Source organism: Diorhabda carinulata, chromosome 3 (genome assembly GCF_026250575.1).
Source record: "Diorhabda carinulata isolate Delta chromosome 3, icDioCari1.1, whole genome shotgun sequence".
Taxonomy (NCBI): domain Eukaryota; kingdom Metazoa; phylum Arthropoda; class Insecta; order Coleoptera; family Chrysomelidae; genus Diorhabda; species Diorhabda carinulata.
This window is the reverse complement of record NC_079462.1, coordinates 36,168,019-36,188,168: the sequence shown is the minus strand read 5'-3', so window position 1 is coordinate 36,188,168 and position 20,150 is coordinate 36,168,019. Positions and strand designations below refer to the sequence as shown.

The window sequence follows — 20,150 nt, the reverse complement described above, 5'->3', positions numbered from 1 at the left end:
ATCCAAGAAGGGGCTGCACGGTCATTTTTCGTTATCGGTATTAAACCCTCGATATAATGTAAACAAACTTTTCTACAAACAGATAAAAAGGGTTTCTAAACTGCACCGCACAGTTTGTTTTTCAAATATATTATACCTCTTGTAAATTCTCGATAACCAATGTAGAAAAATAAATGAAGGATACTTTTAACAAAAAAAGGTCTAATAATGGTCACTAACAGAATATAATATAAACGAAAGATTTCTAAAATAAACACACCAGAATCCATTGTAAACAATTAAAAATATTGAATTATAAACACTCTACCTTCACCATAACAATTTCTTATAGAATAACCATTTCTGAACATACAACCTACACCTTAAGAATTTCTTATAGAATAACCATTGTTTTTCTGAACATATGATGGCTAAAATTACTAATCAGTGAAAAGGAATTCATTCAGATTATAAAAATCCTTGAGTAATTTTTTGAAACAACTGAGAAAATGAGGTTTAATTTTACGATCTTTGAGTATAAATCTTGCTTGGATACTAATTTTATCATTACTTTTCAATAATAACATTTGGTAAAATTATAAAAAAAAATAATAATTTGACTTACTTATGAAAATATTTAAGTTTATAGTTTAGAGCGTAAAATGATTTGTTATCACATAACCATGCGATAACGAAATTCTAATCACAACATGATCAATTCTATCGAGATTAAGAACAATAAATAAAATATTCAAATTTAACTTTATATTTTAAAAGATCCCTAAAGATTTCGAAAACATTGTTTTTTAAGTTTAATTGGATGTTTGTTAAAACTTTATGAATGTTAAAAAAGTTATTCAAAAATAAATTCAAACTATTTTTCCTCAATAATTAAAATCTGTGAGTGTATTAATCTCAACAAAATATTCTTAGAATTCCAAAAAACACAAAAACCAACAACATCTGATCAAACTTCTGCTCACTCAATAAATAACAAAAAAAATCATTTCAAACAAAATTTGATGCAATAATTCGGATCGAAAATTTTATAAAAATTTGAATAAAAAGTTTTAATAAATGATTTTAGTATTTTCTTCATACGAGGTACATCCACAATGTATGTTCTTTTTCAAGTTGCAATGAAAACCTATATTTCGAATAGTCATAGGGGATGAAATTTTGGTATCTTACGATACTCCTAAGCAAATTTCGACACCTCGACAACTCATTTCCACCGTTTGCTCCGACGTTTTGCCGTTTGATTTAGTCACATGCGTGGAAATTAAGAAACAGAGCAAACTCCGAGGATTACTGTCAAATGGTTTTTGTTTTTTTTTCACGATAATGCCCCATCTCACACTGTGACGTGACATTTTTCAATAACACATTTATATTCTGGGTATAACAAATGTAGCAAAAAAAGTAAATTCTTGGAAGGATAAAGAAAGGGTCTGAGAAGGTTCAACAATTTATCAAAATATCAATCGTAAATATTACATTTGGACCATAAAATAAACATAAAATTTTAAAAATAGAATAACAATCCCTCCAAAGATATTGAAATATCAACCCTAAAAACTATCTTCTACCTACCTACGAATTATTGTACCCCGAGAGCTCATACAAGAAATTAAATAATTGGAAAGTGAATATTGAAAGTTTTGACTGAACAGTTTTCAAAATGCAAATCAGTCACCTGAAAAACATTCTTGATAATTTCATTAGCTCAAAATTTTTTCTATTTGAAAAAACAAAGCAGCAAAGCACTAAATTCAAACAACAAATTATCTTCTCTTTCCTATACCTACCAATTATTGAACAAGACGAAAAAATACCAGAAAAAAAAATATTTGAAACCTTCACTTGGAAAGTTTTCTATGAAACAGAAAACTCAATTATTAGTTTACTAACAACCCTTTAGCTAATTATGTATTGAGTATCTATCAATAAAAAAAAAATATGTGAAAAACGATTAGATTAAGTTTGTTTTATTAAAAGATCCCCAGTTTAATGCACTTGAAATTTCAAAGTTCCAAAAGAATGGCCGCATATTACCGATATATAAAAGAAAATAGTTTTCACTCCATAATCTGAGACCAAATGAGAAGAAATATTTTAGGTAGTGAATTTAAAATCAAATAAAAAGACAAAAAATCACTCACCAATTCACAAATGAGGAAATTACCATCTTGGTAGTTAAGAATTTTCCGGGTATCCATGATTTTCACCACACAATATTGTATTGAAACACGGAAAATTCTTTTAATGTTTATTTTCACTCCGTTTCACGAAAATTTTAAAATAAAAACTTTTCTATCGATATACTGAAAATTTCCAAAGTTTCCAATAAAAATTTTCAACATTAGTCACATTTTTAAAACTAGAAATCGAAAGATTTTTTTGTCGTTATTAAACAGATTCGGTATCTCTGTATTTTATTTATCTAGTAATAACTATTTTGTACTACAATCGAAATAAGGTATTTTAATATTAATATCTATATATATTTTTATACGAAAAAACACATTACAGTTGAAAAGATTTGACGTGAACAATAATTGCATCGACCTACAAAGATGGCCGACATGCTGTCTAGACAGACAAGGATATCTATATTTTAGATTATCGTTTGTTTAATGTTTATAAGTAAATTAATGATTCACACAATTTCAAATTATCTGAAGAAAATGCTTAATTTTAATTACTTTGACAATATTAAAAAAAAATTAATAAAACCTAAGCTTTCCTTAAAATGTAATACACTGAATTCGTTCATTTTTCTGGAAACTTTAATTGGACAAATCTCGTTAATTATTACATAAAGACAATTATATCTTACCTATATCAATAAGAAAATAGTTTTCACTTCACAATCGAAAACAAAATTACACGAAATTTTACGAATAGAAAATTTAGCATCAAATATATCTTCCCGAATTTGTAATACTGTCAAAGTTTCATTATTTAAATAATTAAATGCATTGTTCAAAGCTTGTGACTTCAACATTCACAGTGCGCAAGTCAAAAACGAGTCTAGACATTCCCAAAGAATTCGAAAGGGGTCAATGAACTGAAAAGATGTAAAGTTGTGATTTATTAAATAATAAGTAATTAAATATTACATGTTTTGTTATATAATTTCCATATTGAATAAAATAGTGTTTTCAAAGAAAAAATAAATAAAGCAATATAAAGCAAGATATATTTTTAATATTTCTAAGAAAGTTTTAAATAATTAATGATAATAGATATAATACATACAATAAAACATGGCATAGATTTAATTATTACAATTCACAATAACTTAATATTATTAAATGACTATATAAGTAGAGGTTAGGGCAGCAAATAATAGTAATTTCCTTTTGGGAATCTGTATACTTTTAATGTTTTACGACATACCTTCGTTTTTCGAATTAGTACTTTCATTAGTGATTACAGGTACATGAAAATTTTCTTATTAATTGAGGATCGTAGAATTTGAAACAATGTTACTGAAATTCATTCAAAGTTCCAAAAAATTAGCTTCATAGGTATGTATAAAGACCAAATCAAAACATTTTTGTTATCTTGATATCGAGAATTCTGTGATTTTAAAACTTTAAAAATATTCTATTGAACGTTATTTTTTTCATGAATATCAAAAATAAATTCGAAATGTGAAGTAAATAAGAAATTCTTCCAACTATCGATTATTTATGTAGAATACTGTGATTTTAAAATTTCTCATAGTGTAGGGTGGTCCTTATCTCTCTAAGAATTTTGTTGAACGTAATCTCATAAATATAAAAAATAATATATTCGAAACAAACAATTCTTGGAACAAAGACAAAGGCATCCAAAAGGGGCTGCACGGTCATTTTTCGTTATCGGTATTAAACCGTCGATATAATGTAAACAAACTATTCTACAAACAGATAAAAAGTGTTCCTAAACTGCACCGCACGTGTTGTTTTTCAAATATATTATACCTCTTGTAAATTCTCGATAACCAATGTAGAAAAATAAATGAAGGATACTTTTAACAAAAAAAAGGTTTAATAATGGTCAATAACAGAATATAATATAAACGAAAGATTTCTAAAATAAACCCACCAGAATCCATTGTAAACCATTAAAAATATTGAATTATAAACACTCTACAAACATCATAACAATTTCTTATAGAATAACCATTGTTTTTCTGAACATATTATATTGGCTAAAATTACTAATCAGTGAAAAGGAATTCATTCAGATTATAAAAATCCTTGAGTAATTTTTTCAAACAATTGATGTATTATATAGGTTATCAATTATATATTTATTTCATAGCTATCTCGCCACCTTTGTACGAGTCAATTAAAAGTTACAATTAATTGGCTCAACAGGCATGGGGGGTTGAGGCCAATGTTTTGGACTTGAGAAAAGACGATTCCAATACGCGGCTTTTGTTAACAGGTTCTAATAAATACAAGTGGTGTTACATTAACAGATTAGTTTTATTTTAACAAAATAGCTCGGATTATGGAATAATACATGGTGTCAGGTGTAAAAACTTGATATATAAGTTTGAGTAAATTTCGTACATTCGTACTTAGATATTAGTAAGCTGGACTTTGCTGCGCGATATAAGTAGAAACCAATAGCAATGGAATCATACTTCAAACCTCCAGATCCTTTATCCATTGAAGGAAGCCTAGCTGATAACTGGCAAAAATTTGAACAAAAATTCCAAAATTTTCTGACTGCTATAAGTTTAAGTAATGAAAATGATGATAAAAAGGTTGCAATTCTATTGAGTTTGTGATGATGGTCTTGATTTATTTAACTCTTTTGATCAGTTACCGGAGACCCAGAAAACTCTTGATAATGTCTTGAAAAAATTTAGAGATCACTATGAACCAAAGAGAAATGTTATATATGGAAGGTTCTTATTTAACAGTATAACACAAGAAGAGGGACAAAGTTTCGATAATTTTCTGACAGAATTAAGAACAGAAGGAAAAACAACTGGTTATGGTAATTTATTAGAAGAATTCATAAGAGATAGGATAGTGATGGGCATCTACAACCAAAGCACTAGAGAAGAATTGTTAAGAAAATCTGATCTAAAGTTGACATAAGCAATAGACATCTGTAGAACAAGATAAGTTAGTCAAAAACATTCTGCAAATAGGCTTTGCAGAATAAAGCTAGTGTAAGATCTGTAAAATCTAAGCCCTTTTTGAAAGAAAAAAAAAGAAGGGAAATGTGAATTCTGTGGCTATGTACATCGAGAGAAAAATACATGTCCTGCTTGGAATAAAACGTGCGCAAAATGTCAGAGACGCAATCATTTTGCGAATGTGTGTAAAAAAGAGTATAATATTAATCAGTCTGAGAAGAAATGGGAGAAAAAGAAGAGCTATAGAGGATCGGGCAGAAGAAAAGTGAATAAAGTAGAAACTGAAACTTTCAGTGATAGTGAATCAGAAAATATTGAGTGTGAGAGCAGTTCAAATGAGTTATATGTTCAGTCTATAAGAAAAGTTGGTTCTGTTAGTAGCGTAAAGAAACCATTGTCATGGTTGAAGAAAATTATTGTAGAAGGTCATAAGGTAACATTTAAGCTAGATACAGGATGCAAAGTAAGCATTTTGACTTTAAGTATTGTTAAAAAACTAGGGCTTCTTGATAAAATGCAAAAATCTAAAGTCAAACTAGCTCCGTATGGCATTCGTGATTATGTATTCGCTCCATTAGGAGAAATCCAAGAATTTGGCTGGGGTGTGTTTGATCATCCTCCGTATAGCTCGGACCTCGCTCGTAGCGACGTTCATCTCTTCTTACACCTGTAATCTTTCCTTTGATGATCAACACTTCAACTTTGACGAAGAGCTGAAAGAACATGTTACAATATGGTTCCAAACACATGCGGCAACCTTCTATGATGAAGGCATACAATAACTTGTGATACGCCATGACAAGTGTCTCACTAAAACTACTTAAATATTTTAAATAAAATTCGTCCGCTTTCGAATTCCAATTATACAAAAAATCCCTTTTTTGTTTTTTTGTTTCAATACCTGATTTTATTAGTTGTTTACAACCAAAAATTTTACGATTTTTTGTTATTTAACAGAGGCTCATATTATTTTAGTTCTGAAATTATTTTTGTCAATTATGATATACAAGGTTTTTCTCAACTATTTATATTTTACAATATAAGAAAAATATTAATCATTTATATGTATCCTAGTAGTTTTCAAAAAAAATTCCTTACATTTTTTTGTAAATGCTTTACAAAGTAGATATATATATATATATATATATATATATATATATTTATTTATTTATTTATTTATTTATTTATTTATTTAGGGTGTCTTCTGTATTTGAGGTTTAAAAAAATTCATTTTTGTAGCTATTTAAACATCAATTACGGTTACAATCTAAACTATCTACAGGACGTCCCCAAAATAATCAATTAAACCAAATAGACGATCTTTAACTAATTATTGAACCATTCTAAAAGAATATTGATATCTCATGATATCAAAGTAATTTTACCAATTCATGTATAAAACCTTTTTATATCTAGTTATTTATTTTTGTCTTTTAACATAATATAGATATTGAAAGAGTTACACAGAGTGTACCAAATAATAGTTGTGGTCATTAAAAATCATATTTTGAAATTATCTCGAACTATACAGAATGTTGCAACTCCTTTACAAACCAAACATATTATTTTATTGGATGGGAGCTACTTTATAGTAATCCGGATTGATTACATTTACATGAAGATATATTACAGTGTGATACATTAGAAAGAAGAAATATAATGAGAATTTCAATTTTGGGTTCTTTGTATATAAAATAACAAATAATGACTATTTAATCGAATATGATGATATTGCAGTCAGTTAGGTAAATTCTTTTTCTTAACTTACAATAAGTTACAGAGGGTTCTTTTATTTACCTACCTCTCATATAAATTTGTATACATCTCTCAAAGGAGTCAAAAAATTTTAATCTCATTTTCAAAAAATTATGTTTCGCTTGTTCGAGATAAGTTTCCATTCATATTTCCGTGATGTTGGACACATTATTCAATGAAAATATGTTTCTTCATTCTGACACAACTTTGGTCTTCATAAAAAAATAAATTGGTGTGAAAATAACGGACGCCATCTTCCTTTCAGTTTTATAAATAGGTGACAAAAAGTCAAGAGCTGAGACATACGAATTAGTAGAAACTAATATTGAAATGAGCTCAGTATGAGCTTCTGTACATAGATAGCGCTGCTAGTACTAAATATCTAAACCAAATTCATGTTTTAGAGTTTTTGTAAATAAAATAAGTGACGCAATTTGCTAATTTGTGCCCCTTTCCATTTTGCAAATCCATTCGCGAGTATTTCGTTACTCGGTAGGTAAGTAGAAGGAAGTCACCACAGAAATTTCTATATCTCAATTTTTTGAACTTTTTTTTATTTGAAGAACTTCAAATGCAAAATTTTTAAAAATAAACCGTCAAAAGTTATGGGTATGAAAGCTGCAAAGCAAACTTTGGAATTCCAAAAGCATAATACGAATAACCGTCCTAGTCTTCAGATCTGGCATCTTTTGAATTTATAAAATAATTTCATTTATCATCCTATTGTTTAAATAAGTGAAAAATTCGTCTCACTCTTGCTTGCTAGCCAAAAGGAAATTTCCAAGAAAAATAAAACAAGAGAAATTTCAATAATCTCATTTATTTCATAATTTCGTTCTCATTATTTTTTGACAATAAGTACAATATAAACATCATCATCATAGAAAAAGATAAATATTTTCATTACACACAATTATACAAAAATGAAAATATTTCAATGATAACTAAGAAAATAACTGAGGTTTAATTTGCCATGTATCAACTAACTTCTATGAATATATCACCCTATAGTATAATAAAATAAAAAATACTTAAAATGCCGTTTTATTTGAAACAATTCTTAATCTTTTCTTTTCGAAACTACAGATTCTGAGAGAAACATAAATACAAATTTGATAATAAAGAAACTAAAAGTTACTATTTTCCGGGTAATAATATCTTTACGATTGCACGAAATTTCTCTGCCTACCGAAATTCAAAATAAAAAAAAACTCAATTTAAGGTCTCAACATTGTAGTTGTGATATCTCCAAAAAAAAAGGTGGAGTGAAAATAATGTTTCATCACTAAAATCCATCTTATTTTTATACAAACAATCATCTCCTGTATATTATTATCATTAATATATGTAGATTAGAAGTACTTGAAACAATAAAATAAAACATTTTAGCAAAACCTAGACACATGGTAATCTACACAAAACTGACTCACACTTTTCATGTCGAGTTGAAAATTTGAACAAATAGAACATCTAAAAAAATCATCATATATTTGTTATGTTCAATTATTTTCGGGACATCCTATTTTAAATCTTAGTTTTTCATTGTATTTTTCTAATGATAACGCTTTGCAGTAATATGGAAAATACTAAATAAGCAGCTACAGAAAGTTTATATGAAACTTTTACATACTCCATTCGGTTTTCCACCTCCTGCAGACTCTTATATTCCTATATTTCCACTGAGCCGAAAACTTTTGTTAAATGAAAAATAAGGCAAAATATTTCTTCTGTTCTTATTTTCATATTAATTCGATTACTTGCTATAAATTTATTGAAATATATTATAATTAGTTTTTATATCCGGATGGTATGTTGTTGCATGTTGTCCTTCCAATTTACTTTTACGTATTCTCTTTTCCAGAAGTTTAGTGTATAATTTTTAACCTTTATTTATAATACTTTAATTATTACTTTTGCAATTTTGCTTCGGTTACAACAATTTTAAAATAAAACACGCCTGTATTAAAGTTTTGAGAATATATCCAATTACAAATTCATGGGAAACTACTAACAGAAACATTAATCTCATTTGCTATATGATTCAGCTTTTTGTATTAGTATGTATTTCTATATTATCAGGTCAAATTAATGTTTATTGCTTACAAAATTATATTTATTTTAGGTATTTGGCTACCCATTAAATTAGTAATTGTGTAAATGGATATTAAATAAAATTGTTTGTTTTGATTTTAATGATTTCTAGTGGTTTCTGAAGAAACAACAGTTTAATGTAAGAGTTACGATGGTCATCAAATTTATATTGGTAAGTCCTTCTATTTTTCAATTTTCTTGTTTAAAGTTGCAATTTCAAATTTCTTAATTATATCTAATCTTGTTTTTTTATTAATACACATATAAAATAGATCCAATATTTTATTGACACCTTAGACGGAAATTAAATTAAAAAAATTAGGTAAATATTTGATATTGTTTTGATTATAAATCACGAAATATATCTCGAACTATAATTTTCGCCATTTGATACGTAAACGTTTTATATTTTAATAGAACTATTATTTTAAGGTAAAATATATTTGTTGCCACTTATTAATAATAACAATGAAATTGCGTAGCCTTATTTACAATTTGGCCAATTTATTAATTAATTAATTAGGACGGTTAGATTTACGAAAGAAGATGAAAAAAATTTAGTAGCGTGATCATCTATGAATTGAGCTTCTTTTGCGCATGCTTTTGATGAAGCAGTTCAATGCATTCATACTTTGACGAATTATTTTATAATAATATTATTATTATTATTCTATGATAAGTTTAAAAAGTAATAATTTTATTATCATTCATTTCAACGAAAATCGTGAATATGAAGATTTTTATCAATTATTCAAATTAAACTAAGCTAATCCCATATACGAATTCACTAAAATCAAAATTTTTTGTAACCGTACGATCGAAAATAATAGATAAGTAATCTAAGAGGGTGTTTTGTGAATTTGGCTATGAATAGGATAAAAGTTCGAACGTGTTATCCCAAACATGTTCATTTTATAAAGGATCTATCTATTGCAAACGTCAAGTTGATTCAAAGGCGATAATTCTTTTATTGTATTATATTTACTAAATTGGTTGAGCACATTCAGTGTATTCAAGTTTCGAACTTGCAAGTAATTCGTTATCACTGAAGACGAACTAAATCATTGTGCTATTCGTAGCATTAGGAGAATGTATTGATATATATATGTAAAAACTTGTTTAATTATTTGTTGAAAATAAAAATATATGGACAGTAATCAGTGGAAAGTGTGTATAAATAATTTATTTTGTAAAAAAGTAAGTACAGTTTATTAAATTGTAATATCGTTAATAATTGTCCATATTAATATTTTTCATAAATCTATTTCATTTAAATTGAATACTTTGAGTTGCAATTATGTAGAATATCATAAAAACCTGGTAATTCGATATATAATAAGGCAGAACCGGCTTGAGTACAATGTTAGTTTTGTGACCGGTTGTCAGTTTCTTATAATTTAATTTCTTCACATTGTTGATATAGATTCTGAAGATAAACAGCTAAATGGTACGTTCCAATTAACACACCCGCAATGCTCACGTCTGTTAACGTTGAAATTCCTATTTGATTAGTGAAAAGTGTGGCTGAACTTTAGACTATAGTCCACCTAATTAGATATTCATATTTTCATGGCGAATAGTCCATGAGGTAAGGAGTTTATATATGAAATTTTAAAATGTGAAAATAGATTTTGAGAAATTCATTTATGAAAATGTGTGCTTTTCAGCTTTATGTGAAGCGCAACGTACTCGTAACTCGATTAAGACCTCATTTTGTATTGTGTCATATATGGCATGTCCAATGTTGCCATTAATCATTTAGGAGTTGGATCATGTCTTATTTAATGGAATTTTTCCAATAATACTATTACGGTAACAATGCCATACTTCAATTCAGTTTGTAATTTCCATTTTTATTTTACAAATTTAATTAACTGGCCTTTAAATTAAACCCCATTTATAACCCGAAAATTTGACAAAGGGTTTGTAATACTACGGCGTGATATTTTCAGTTTTTATTCTTCTTACTTAGTTGAGAAAGTTGGGTTAGGTTATGTTATTATTATTATTATTATTATTCTGTATTTTATTTAAAACCTCAACCAACTTTATCTAAGTTATTAATCTATAAGTACCATGTAGCCAGTACTGATATCCACTCATTATAATCACAATTTAAATTATTTAAAGAAATGCTTACTTTACAGTGATCTCTCAGCTCTTTCCGAATGCGCAGATAACTTCTTTATGAGACTCCCGCGTCTATCAAACTAGTCATATTGAAATTAAAATATATTGATTTTTATACCACATATATTGGAGAATTAAAATTTAAAATTAATAAATTATGATCTAAAACAACGCTTTAAAGTTGTTAAATGAAACGTTAACATTTGAGCAATTCTGATTTAATATGTAATCAAAGAATTTAACTATGACTTCCATAAGAGTTCATGTTAAAGGAGCGAACTTTGAACTCAAATTTCTTTAGATTTTGATCGATAACACATAGAAAGAAGGGTATCGCTGGATTCGTCAAACTATAAACTATCAAAAAATATAATATCTTGTTTTGTGACGTTGTGCACAAAAGCCTTCTTAATACGTTTGATCAGCACGGATTTATACTCGACATAACCTCACACTTTATATTCTAAATAAACATCCATAATCTATTGTTTTATCTAAAGTTTTACTGTTGGCGTTGTAGGTGAATTTGATTGGAACGCGAAGTTCGAATATAACATGGATTTTGTAATAAGTCAGTTCATTGCACACATCAGGGGTTTTCTATGATCGGGTTAACTTTTATGATCCGAATGTTCGGATCACGTTAATTGTTGTTCGGAAACTGATAATCCTTTTTATAGTTCTTCCAATATCAATTGCAGATTATAAAAACTTATATAATCACCCTTGCCGACAGTTTTGTTTGATCTACCATAGGCGTAGATACCTACTTTTATGAATTTTTTAGGACATGCGTGTACTTTCTACAGGGAGTAAATAAAAAGTAACTTCTAATGATGAAACGAAATTGTATATTATGCTTGGGTTTCCAGAAAACCCATATGATTCTAGTAGAAAGCAGCTCCATTTTTCAACATTAGCCACATATCAATTTTTCGAATATTGATGGAAAATAAAATGCGTCCGTATGAAATGATACCAACTCAGGAAGACTATGTCGTTAGGAATAATGGTAATGCTAGATAACAATGTGAGCCAATTAGAAGATGTATTGAATTATAATGATAACAAATATACACCTCTCGGTCATGTTAATAATCAAAATTGCCCCTATTGGTCTAATGAAAATCATTACTGGATGACAGAAAAACATACGCAATATCCTAAAAAGTTTAATGTTTGGGCAGGAATTATTGGAAATCATATAAAGGTCCCTTCTTCATTGATAACAAATTTAATGGAGATACGAGGATGTATTAATATCTAGTTAGCCTAGACCAGTTCCATGCATAAACAAAATATTGCGTTGCCATAGCAACGAACAATAACTTATTAAAAGTGTCAGTGTAAAGTTTGACGTCAAAAAAATAAACCAGACTTACGCAATAAATTAAAAGAAAAAAGATGTCCACCGAAATTGTGAAAATCGAAAAATTGGGGTATCGAGCTATCAACAAGTACCTGTATTTAAAAGGGTTAAGAGGTAAGCAGATATGCTTAATACCCTTGGGGATCAATGTCCTTCTTATGCGACCGTGAAAAATTGGACTGCAAGCTTCAAAAGAGGTAAATTTCCCATTGAAGATGATGACCCATCGGGATGGCCAGTTTCTGTGTCAGTCCCCGAAAATATCGATGCAGTTTATGACACGATTTTATCACACCGTCGATTTGGGCTAAAACGGATATCTGAATCACTAAATATTTCATATAGTTCACGTCAATTTGGACATGAGAAAAATTGCTGCAAAATGGATCCCTAAATGTTTCAATGTTGACCAAAAGCGTGCAAGGGTAGAAGCATCGCGTTCGATCTGTGCTCGATTTGAAAACGATGTAGACTTCTTAAACCGAATTGTTACTATGGATGACACTTGGGTACATTTCTAAGATCCAGAAACAAAACAACAATCGATGGAATTGCGACACTCTGGTTCTCCAAGTCCTAAGAAGTTTCGTGTCCAAAAATTTGCTGAAAAAGTTCTTGCTTCAGTTTATTGGGATTGCCATGGAGTAATCATAATTGATTTTTTTTGATAAGGGTAGAACAATAACTGGTGATTACTATTCGTGATTTAGGGTTTGAATTACTACCCTTATTTACCAGATTTGGCTCCGTCCTACTATCATCTATTTCCTCAACTGAAAAAAAGTTTAAAAGGTCGTAAATTTTCTTTAAACGAGGAGGTAATAAAAGCAGAGCAATAAGAAACATTTTTGATACAGGGAGTTGCATATAAAATAAGAAAGTTGGTATTGACCAGTGTCATATAACACATCCTTTTATAATTTTTTCTCAATTTTCCTCATTATTTATTTGGCTGTTTCATACCGTATATATTCTTAACATTCTCACATAATTACAATTGACAAAACTTCTACTATTGAAGTATTAATTGTTTTAGGTACAAAAGCAGTAAAAAATATGGATAATATTGATATATCTACCTCTCCAGGAAAAGGAAGCTCGTCATTTAAAGAATGTAAAACTAACGACAAAACAAACGTATCTTATAGAAACACTGAAAATAACAAGGTAAAAGAAAATTTGTTATATAATAGAGCAGCTACAGTAGATCGTATACAAATAAACAAGAATAGACTATCCACATTAACTCTAAATACTGATAGTGATGGTAGATTTATTCAAAATAATTTTGGGAACGATGTCAATCCAAAAGAATCTCATCAGGGAAGTAAAAATAAACGCCCCATAATGGGAAAAACGGCCTTGTTGAGAAATAGCAGTGTGGAATCAAATGATTCTGCAATCATTCAAAGTATTATACTAAATAAATATGAAAATATTTTAAATTACTATGTAAGTAGAATGTACACACGCAGGATTTCAAGAATAAGTAATAATTCTGAAGAAGAAACAGTGGCAAATACAAATAGCGATGAGTGTGGATCAATAAATACATTGGACGGATATTCGTTCATAAAAAAAGATTTAATAGGATCCGCTGATTTTAATATCGAATTTACACAAGATATCTCGAACGATTCGAATTCTTCTGAAGTAGATGTTATTTCTTCTTGTTCTGAATACGACCCAAGAAGTTTTTTGGTCGAAGCACTTGGAGACGCAGCTAGTTTGAATGAACTAAGTGCGTGTAACGTAAGTATTCAATAGATAACTTTACTTAACTCAACTCACAGCGGCGATCAGTCAAAACAGTGAGATCTTAGGATGTTTTTAAGACTATAGAATGCAAATTGCAATTTTTTTTTATTTCACTCACGGATTCTCGTGAGCTGTGCTCTTATTCTTTTGATTTTTGCATATATTATGGCTTAAATATTATAAAATTAAGTTTTCCCGTCATGTTTAGGCTTCTTAGCACATTTTTTTACCTAATACCATCAGGGGATCGCCACTATCAGAACCTTTACCCTGCAAAACACTTAAATCTACTACAGAGTGTTCCGGGACATTAAAAAAATTCGGGAGTGAATAGATGACGTGAAAATAAGCTGTGACATTATGAATTTTTCATGGACATACGTATATCCATCTAGTGTGTTGGAATAACTTGCACAATCTGAAGATAGCAAAAATAATTTTTTTAATCGATTTTTAAACGAAAAGGTTTAGGAGATATGTATATTTTTAGATCTTTGTACATATTAAAGAAACATATTTTTAATTGAACTGCATACTGTCGACCAATGTGTTACGTAAGAAAAAGATTGATATGTAGGGAAATTTAGTTGATTAACCTACAATATATCAAATAAAAACAAAAAAAACTGATAATAAATGTTCGCAGTGGGCACCTTGCACTTCTACACACATCCGAAGGATATTTCTTGGAATAACATTCCAAGATTCTGTCTTATAACGTCACAATGGAAGTTTATTCTATCGTTCCTTATGTTTACCGGTATTGCATATATCAAGCTTTTGTTATATCTCCAAAAAAGTTGATCCATTCTATTTAATGCGGGGAACGCGATGGCCATGCAAAAGGACCTCCTCGACCTATCCATTTATTAAAAATAAGTTATTAAGATGATTTTTTACATCATTTAAGACGTGGGGAGGAGTTCTAGGTTGTCAGACTACTACTATAGTTGCTTTAGTTTTTTTTATTACAAGTTTTTATTAAAAATCAGCATATTTTTTTACATTCTATGGGTTAATTTGCTCGCAAGTGTCAGATAATCTAACATCTATAATGTCTTGGTGAGGCTTACATCCAGTGATGCCTCTTATACCTCATATTAGGTCTATTGGCCTGGTAAAATTTTCAGACTTTTCCTCATTAACTTTTGGGTCTGTGGTGATCTTGCACAACACATTAAGTTTTATCTCACATTGAAAAAAATGCCAAAGAAGCACGCTAAATATTGAAATCTATCTATAAACATTTAGTAGCTTTGATAACTGTTTGAAATTAGAATTGAGTCCGTTGAAGCCAACAAATGGTCGGGACATCCTTTGACCTCAAATATGAAACATTTGCAAAGAAAAATGGTCAATAGCTTTCTTTTTCGTCAAGATAACGCACCTTGTCACATGTCGCTTTTGATTCAGATATTTTCGAACGCTAAAAGTCTTCTTCTCTGCCGACATCTAACTTATCACATTTTGCACATAAGACTTTTAGCTTTTCCGGCAAATAAGAAATATACTGAAAAGTAAACAAGTCGAGATTCAGAAGACCACGACGAGAGTAGAAAGCTATCCTGAAATTATAGTAAATGTAGTACTTTAAAAAAAGTCATTTTTCTTCTATACACCTTGGATTTCAGTCAAATTGTGAAGCTCTTTTGGTCAGTGATACTATATTATTTTATAGAATATACAGAATTGTACAAATTTATATGTCATTTCCTATGATTATTTAAGCGACTTTACCTATGACAAGGATTGTCTTCAGCATAGAATTTTCACACCATAAGATTGATGGAGACTTTAACAGCAGATTTCTCATAAAAAATATGCTAAAAGTACGGCTGCAGCAGTAATCTTTGGCACCATTTCGTGACATATTAATATTGCTTCATACCTCTTTGTCGAGCGGCAGACAAGCAATATTTGTTGCTTCTTCTATATCCATTTAGATTTGGGTTATACTGTCAGCTTGACGTTGATAAAATATTAATGCTTAAGATGCTGTAGAAACCGGACCATAATTTCATTTGAAAAGTATCGAATTAAATTAATAGATACATCAGAATTAATGTTGCGTGAAAAGGAAAAATTTTTTCTACATTTCACGGCATGTAAGTATATTTACTAGTCTTGAACTTTATTATTAGCCCTCTTTATGGCTTGGACGCAAATTAGTCTCAACTAGTAAATGTTACTTACATTCCTTGTAATATAAATAACTATTTCCGATTCGCAAGAGTTTCAAATTCATGTTTCGGGAATCATTCAAATTAATATGAAATTATGGTATTTTTAGTGTGACTCAAACATGGAAGCATGTGAAGAAAGCATTGGGACTTCAGGAATATCTTCTTTATTATCAACTACCTCTATCGGATCTTCTTTAAAACGAATTTTGAAACGTAATAAGTCAAAATGGACGTCTCGTAGTGATGTTACCAAAAATGAAGAGATTATATTTGATGAAAATAAGGATTGTCCATCGCCTGAAAAACCTATTTCCACTCTGGATCAATATAAGTTGGAATTATCAAAACAACATTCTATTATATTTCAAACGTCTAAAGCTCTCAGTTACTGTAAGAGTTCAAAGAACTTCATCGTTGGAAGAGAACGAATAGAAGCAGAAAGAATTTTACTTATTGCGAGTAGGTATTTTATTTATTTATAAAATATAGATAGGAATAATTATGTGATCACTTTGATTATCAAATTAAACATTTTATTAATCGAATTATTACTACTTGTATCTGAAGAAAGTGAGTTTACCATCTTTATTGATGGTGATCTGTTGCTACTACGTATTTGGGTGTTTATTGGGGTGGCTGATTCGAAAGACGACACCAGTGTGCTATGGTCTGCGGCTTTGCAGTTTTGTGAAGTAGATCGTTTATGTACGAAAGAAAAAGAGTAGTATATAAATAAAAATGTATAAAGTATTTATTAAATGAATGTTATAAAAATTTTATAATGTTATGTTAATTTGTGTTAAATTTTGTCTTTCAAATCCTTTTTAAATCACTCAGCCACAGGTTCTAGAAAAAATGTAATATAATATGAATATCAGAAGATGCAGGTATTATACTGAATAGTTCAATTTAACTTTTACACTTCTCACTTTTTTCAGGGGAAAAAATTTATTCTATCGGTTCTGGTACACGTGTAAAACTTGACAAACTGACTTCTGGTTTTTAGTAATGCACACGTGATTTTCTTAGATGGTTTATGCCTTATTCTAGTGCTTCACAAAAAATAAACTTTTATCATCTACACGATTTGTTCCGAAGTATATTCAAATATTTTTGTTTTCAGCTATAACAAAACAAGCACTCGTAAATGAAATAAATGTAATAGAATTTGAATCATATGTCTCAGCTGCCGATAGTAGATGCACAGGAGAAATACTGTTATCAGATGTTACTTTCACTCAAAACAAAGAAACGACCTCGAAAAAATTCACAGATTGTCAAGAATATTTTATAGTCGTTCTGAAAAGTGGAAAATACGTTTTAGATAGTGGGATCATTGAAGATATGGATAGAACCGTTAGTGTACCAAAAACATTCAAATTTTCAAAATTACATCAAGATTTCGACATTACTATTGCCGTCTACTCTTTACTAATAGTTGATGAAAACTGTGTATATCAGGTAAGTGCTAAGATTTATTTAAATGTTTATATTATATGGTTCCAAGAATAGACATTTCGTTCTCAAAAATTTGATAATTTTTACTCAATGACATCGTTGCTGGAGTGTGATGATATTTCTATTTATTATCTCACTCAACATAAATAACTAAAAACATCAACAAATGGAGGCTAGTCACTACCTTAGATTGTCAAAAATTCTATATACAGTATCGAATTTTATCGAGAGTACATTTTTGGTGTGAAATTGAATAACTTAAGTGCTTAACCTAACTTTAAAAGTTATGTTAAGTAGTACTTGATATGAACCGTGTAATTAACGCCCTCTATGAGAGTCAGATATAAAAACAAACGCATGAGGCGTATCAGCTTCCAAAACAGATTCGTATAAAATTTTATAAAAAAGTTTCTGCAAAATTGTAAGAAATGTATTTTTTCAACGCCCTTTATCTTGAATAGGAATGGCATTACTAAGTGAACCCCAATTATTTTCAATTTTCAACCTATTTTAGAGACGCTGTATAGGGCGTTTTATTAAAAAAATCGAATGCTACTTTTGGGACATCTTGTATAGCTTGAAATAATTTTATATGGTAGCTCTTTTCAATTTCAATTGAATTTTTTGTAGAAACTATTTCTCCTCCCATTATTTCAGTAGCTACATTTTTTTTTGTTTTCTAAGGATATTTCTACATATCCTTCAGCGACACTACTGGATTTCCATCCATCATGTCGATATTCAATGGGTTTCCCATCTTATTTCGCAATATGAATCTTTACGACACTTTTATCGTAAATATCTATTAAATGTTCACTAAAATGAATGTTTTTTGTTCATATTCCAGAATGGTAAATGCCCATCTCCGAGAAGTATCATACGATGCAACAAAAATCTGAAAAGCAATCCAAGGAATACCTTTATCCAAACAGAAAATACTGCTTTCAATCTAATTGGTAAATGCAACATACGACATTCAGACTTACGAAAAATTAGTGATGATGGAAATCTGCATGTAAAATGGGATTATATTTGTTCCAATAATCCTCTTCAACCATTCTTCGATGTGAACGTCCAATATACTTATAAATTAACCAATAAACTAACTGGATTTCTCACAGTTGGAATAGAAAACGGCGTAATAACTTGGAATAGAAGATGGTGCATATTGGATGGATTTATTTTACAATACTGGAATTACCCATCTGAAGAATCAACTGTTCCCATTGACGTTGTAGATTTGAGATATTGCACGGAACTCAAGATAACATTCGCCGATAGAAGCGCTTGTGCTCGACCGAGAACACTGTATTTGCCTTTGCGGGATTATCTAGATATTAAAAAATATTTTATTTCTGCTGATAATTTATCAGATCTGAAAGCATGGGAAAGTGAACTGAACTTCGTTGTTCAATCACTTCTAAGTTGGAATGGTTTGAAAAATAATATGTATTCCTAGAAATTATTTTTTTTATTTACTGATTAGTTGTGTTATTTTGTTTGTTAATAGATTTCACTGTTTTTTATATAGTTTCAAATACTGGATTAGTTTTATATATGGGATAACTCCCATATACTTATTACATATTAAACATTTGAAACGAAGTGACACTATGCGATAATTTGTAGAAATTTTATTCATCTTAACATATTAACGACCGAATTATGATTATTTGGTAAATAATACAAAAATGTTTTGATTCGTAGTGTATAGTGTATCAGCTGTAATACAGAGTTATAGTTTTAGCGAAAACCAATGGATATGAGATAAAAGTCTTTACATTTATGAAACACTAGGATAATGTGCAACTTTTTAGAATCAGAATTGACAAATTCACTTCGTTTAGGTGAATAGATTTTCATAAGAAATTATAATTTTTGACAATCACAATCTTGTAGATATTATATTTAGCAGCTCGTAGACTACCATATATATTGAATCAAATATCGCTATAGTCGTAATACTATCTTTAAGTTGCCTTTCAACAATGTGAGTAATATTTTTGAAACAAAGCGTTATCAGGATGTATTTGTTAACCAACAAAATTGAGTTATAATGTAATTTGAAACAAAATTATGAAACATGGATATGAACTATTGTACCATTCAGAAATATTTTCATTTTAATTAATAAAAACTTTTTGGCATAGTAGCATTATCGTTTTTAAAGTGTGTTATGTAATAAAACGTTTATTATACAATCTGTTATTTTTTATTTAGGGTTATTTGTGACTCAATACGATTAGTTGTTTGTATCAAATAAAGAACTTTTGACAATTTA

General features: G+C 29.1%; 1 protein-coding gene across 5 annotated transcripts in view; it reads left to right on the top strand.

Moving 5' to 3' along the window:
• Nucleotides 1-20,150, top strand: part of LOC130891351 (anillin-like) — a 24,591-nt gene extending 4,441 nt beyond the window's left edge. Inside the window, exons 1-7 of one of the 5 annotated variants that reach the window (XM_057796008.1) lie at nt 8,912-8,937; nt 9,003-9,143; nt 11,889-12,113; nt 13,507-13,637; nt 16,519-16,870; nt 17,535-17,872; nt 18,717-20,150. In XM_057796008.1, coding sequence (XP_057651991.1) covers nt 12,047-12,113; nt 13,507-13,637; nt 16,519-16,870; nt 17,535-17,872; nt 18,717-19,328 — 1,500 coding nt within the window. In that variant the 5' untranslated portion in view covers nt 8,912-8,937; nt 9,003-9,143; nt 11,889-12,046 and the 3' untranslated portion in view covers nt 19,329-20,150. Of the gene's footprint in view, nt 1-8,911; nt 8,938-9,002; nt 9,144-9,990; nt 10,169-10,388; nt 10,560-11,888; nt 12,114-13,506; nt 14,223-16,518; nt 16,871-17,534; nt 17,873-18,716 lie in introns of those variants that run through there. The other 4 variants (XM_057796004.1, XM_057796005.1, XM_057796006.1 and 1 more) reach the window with 4 other exon arrangements.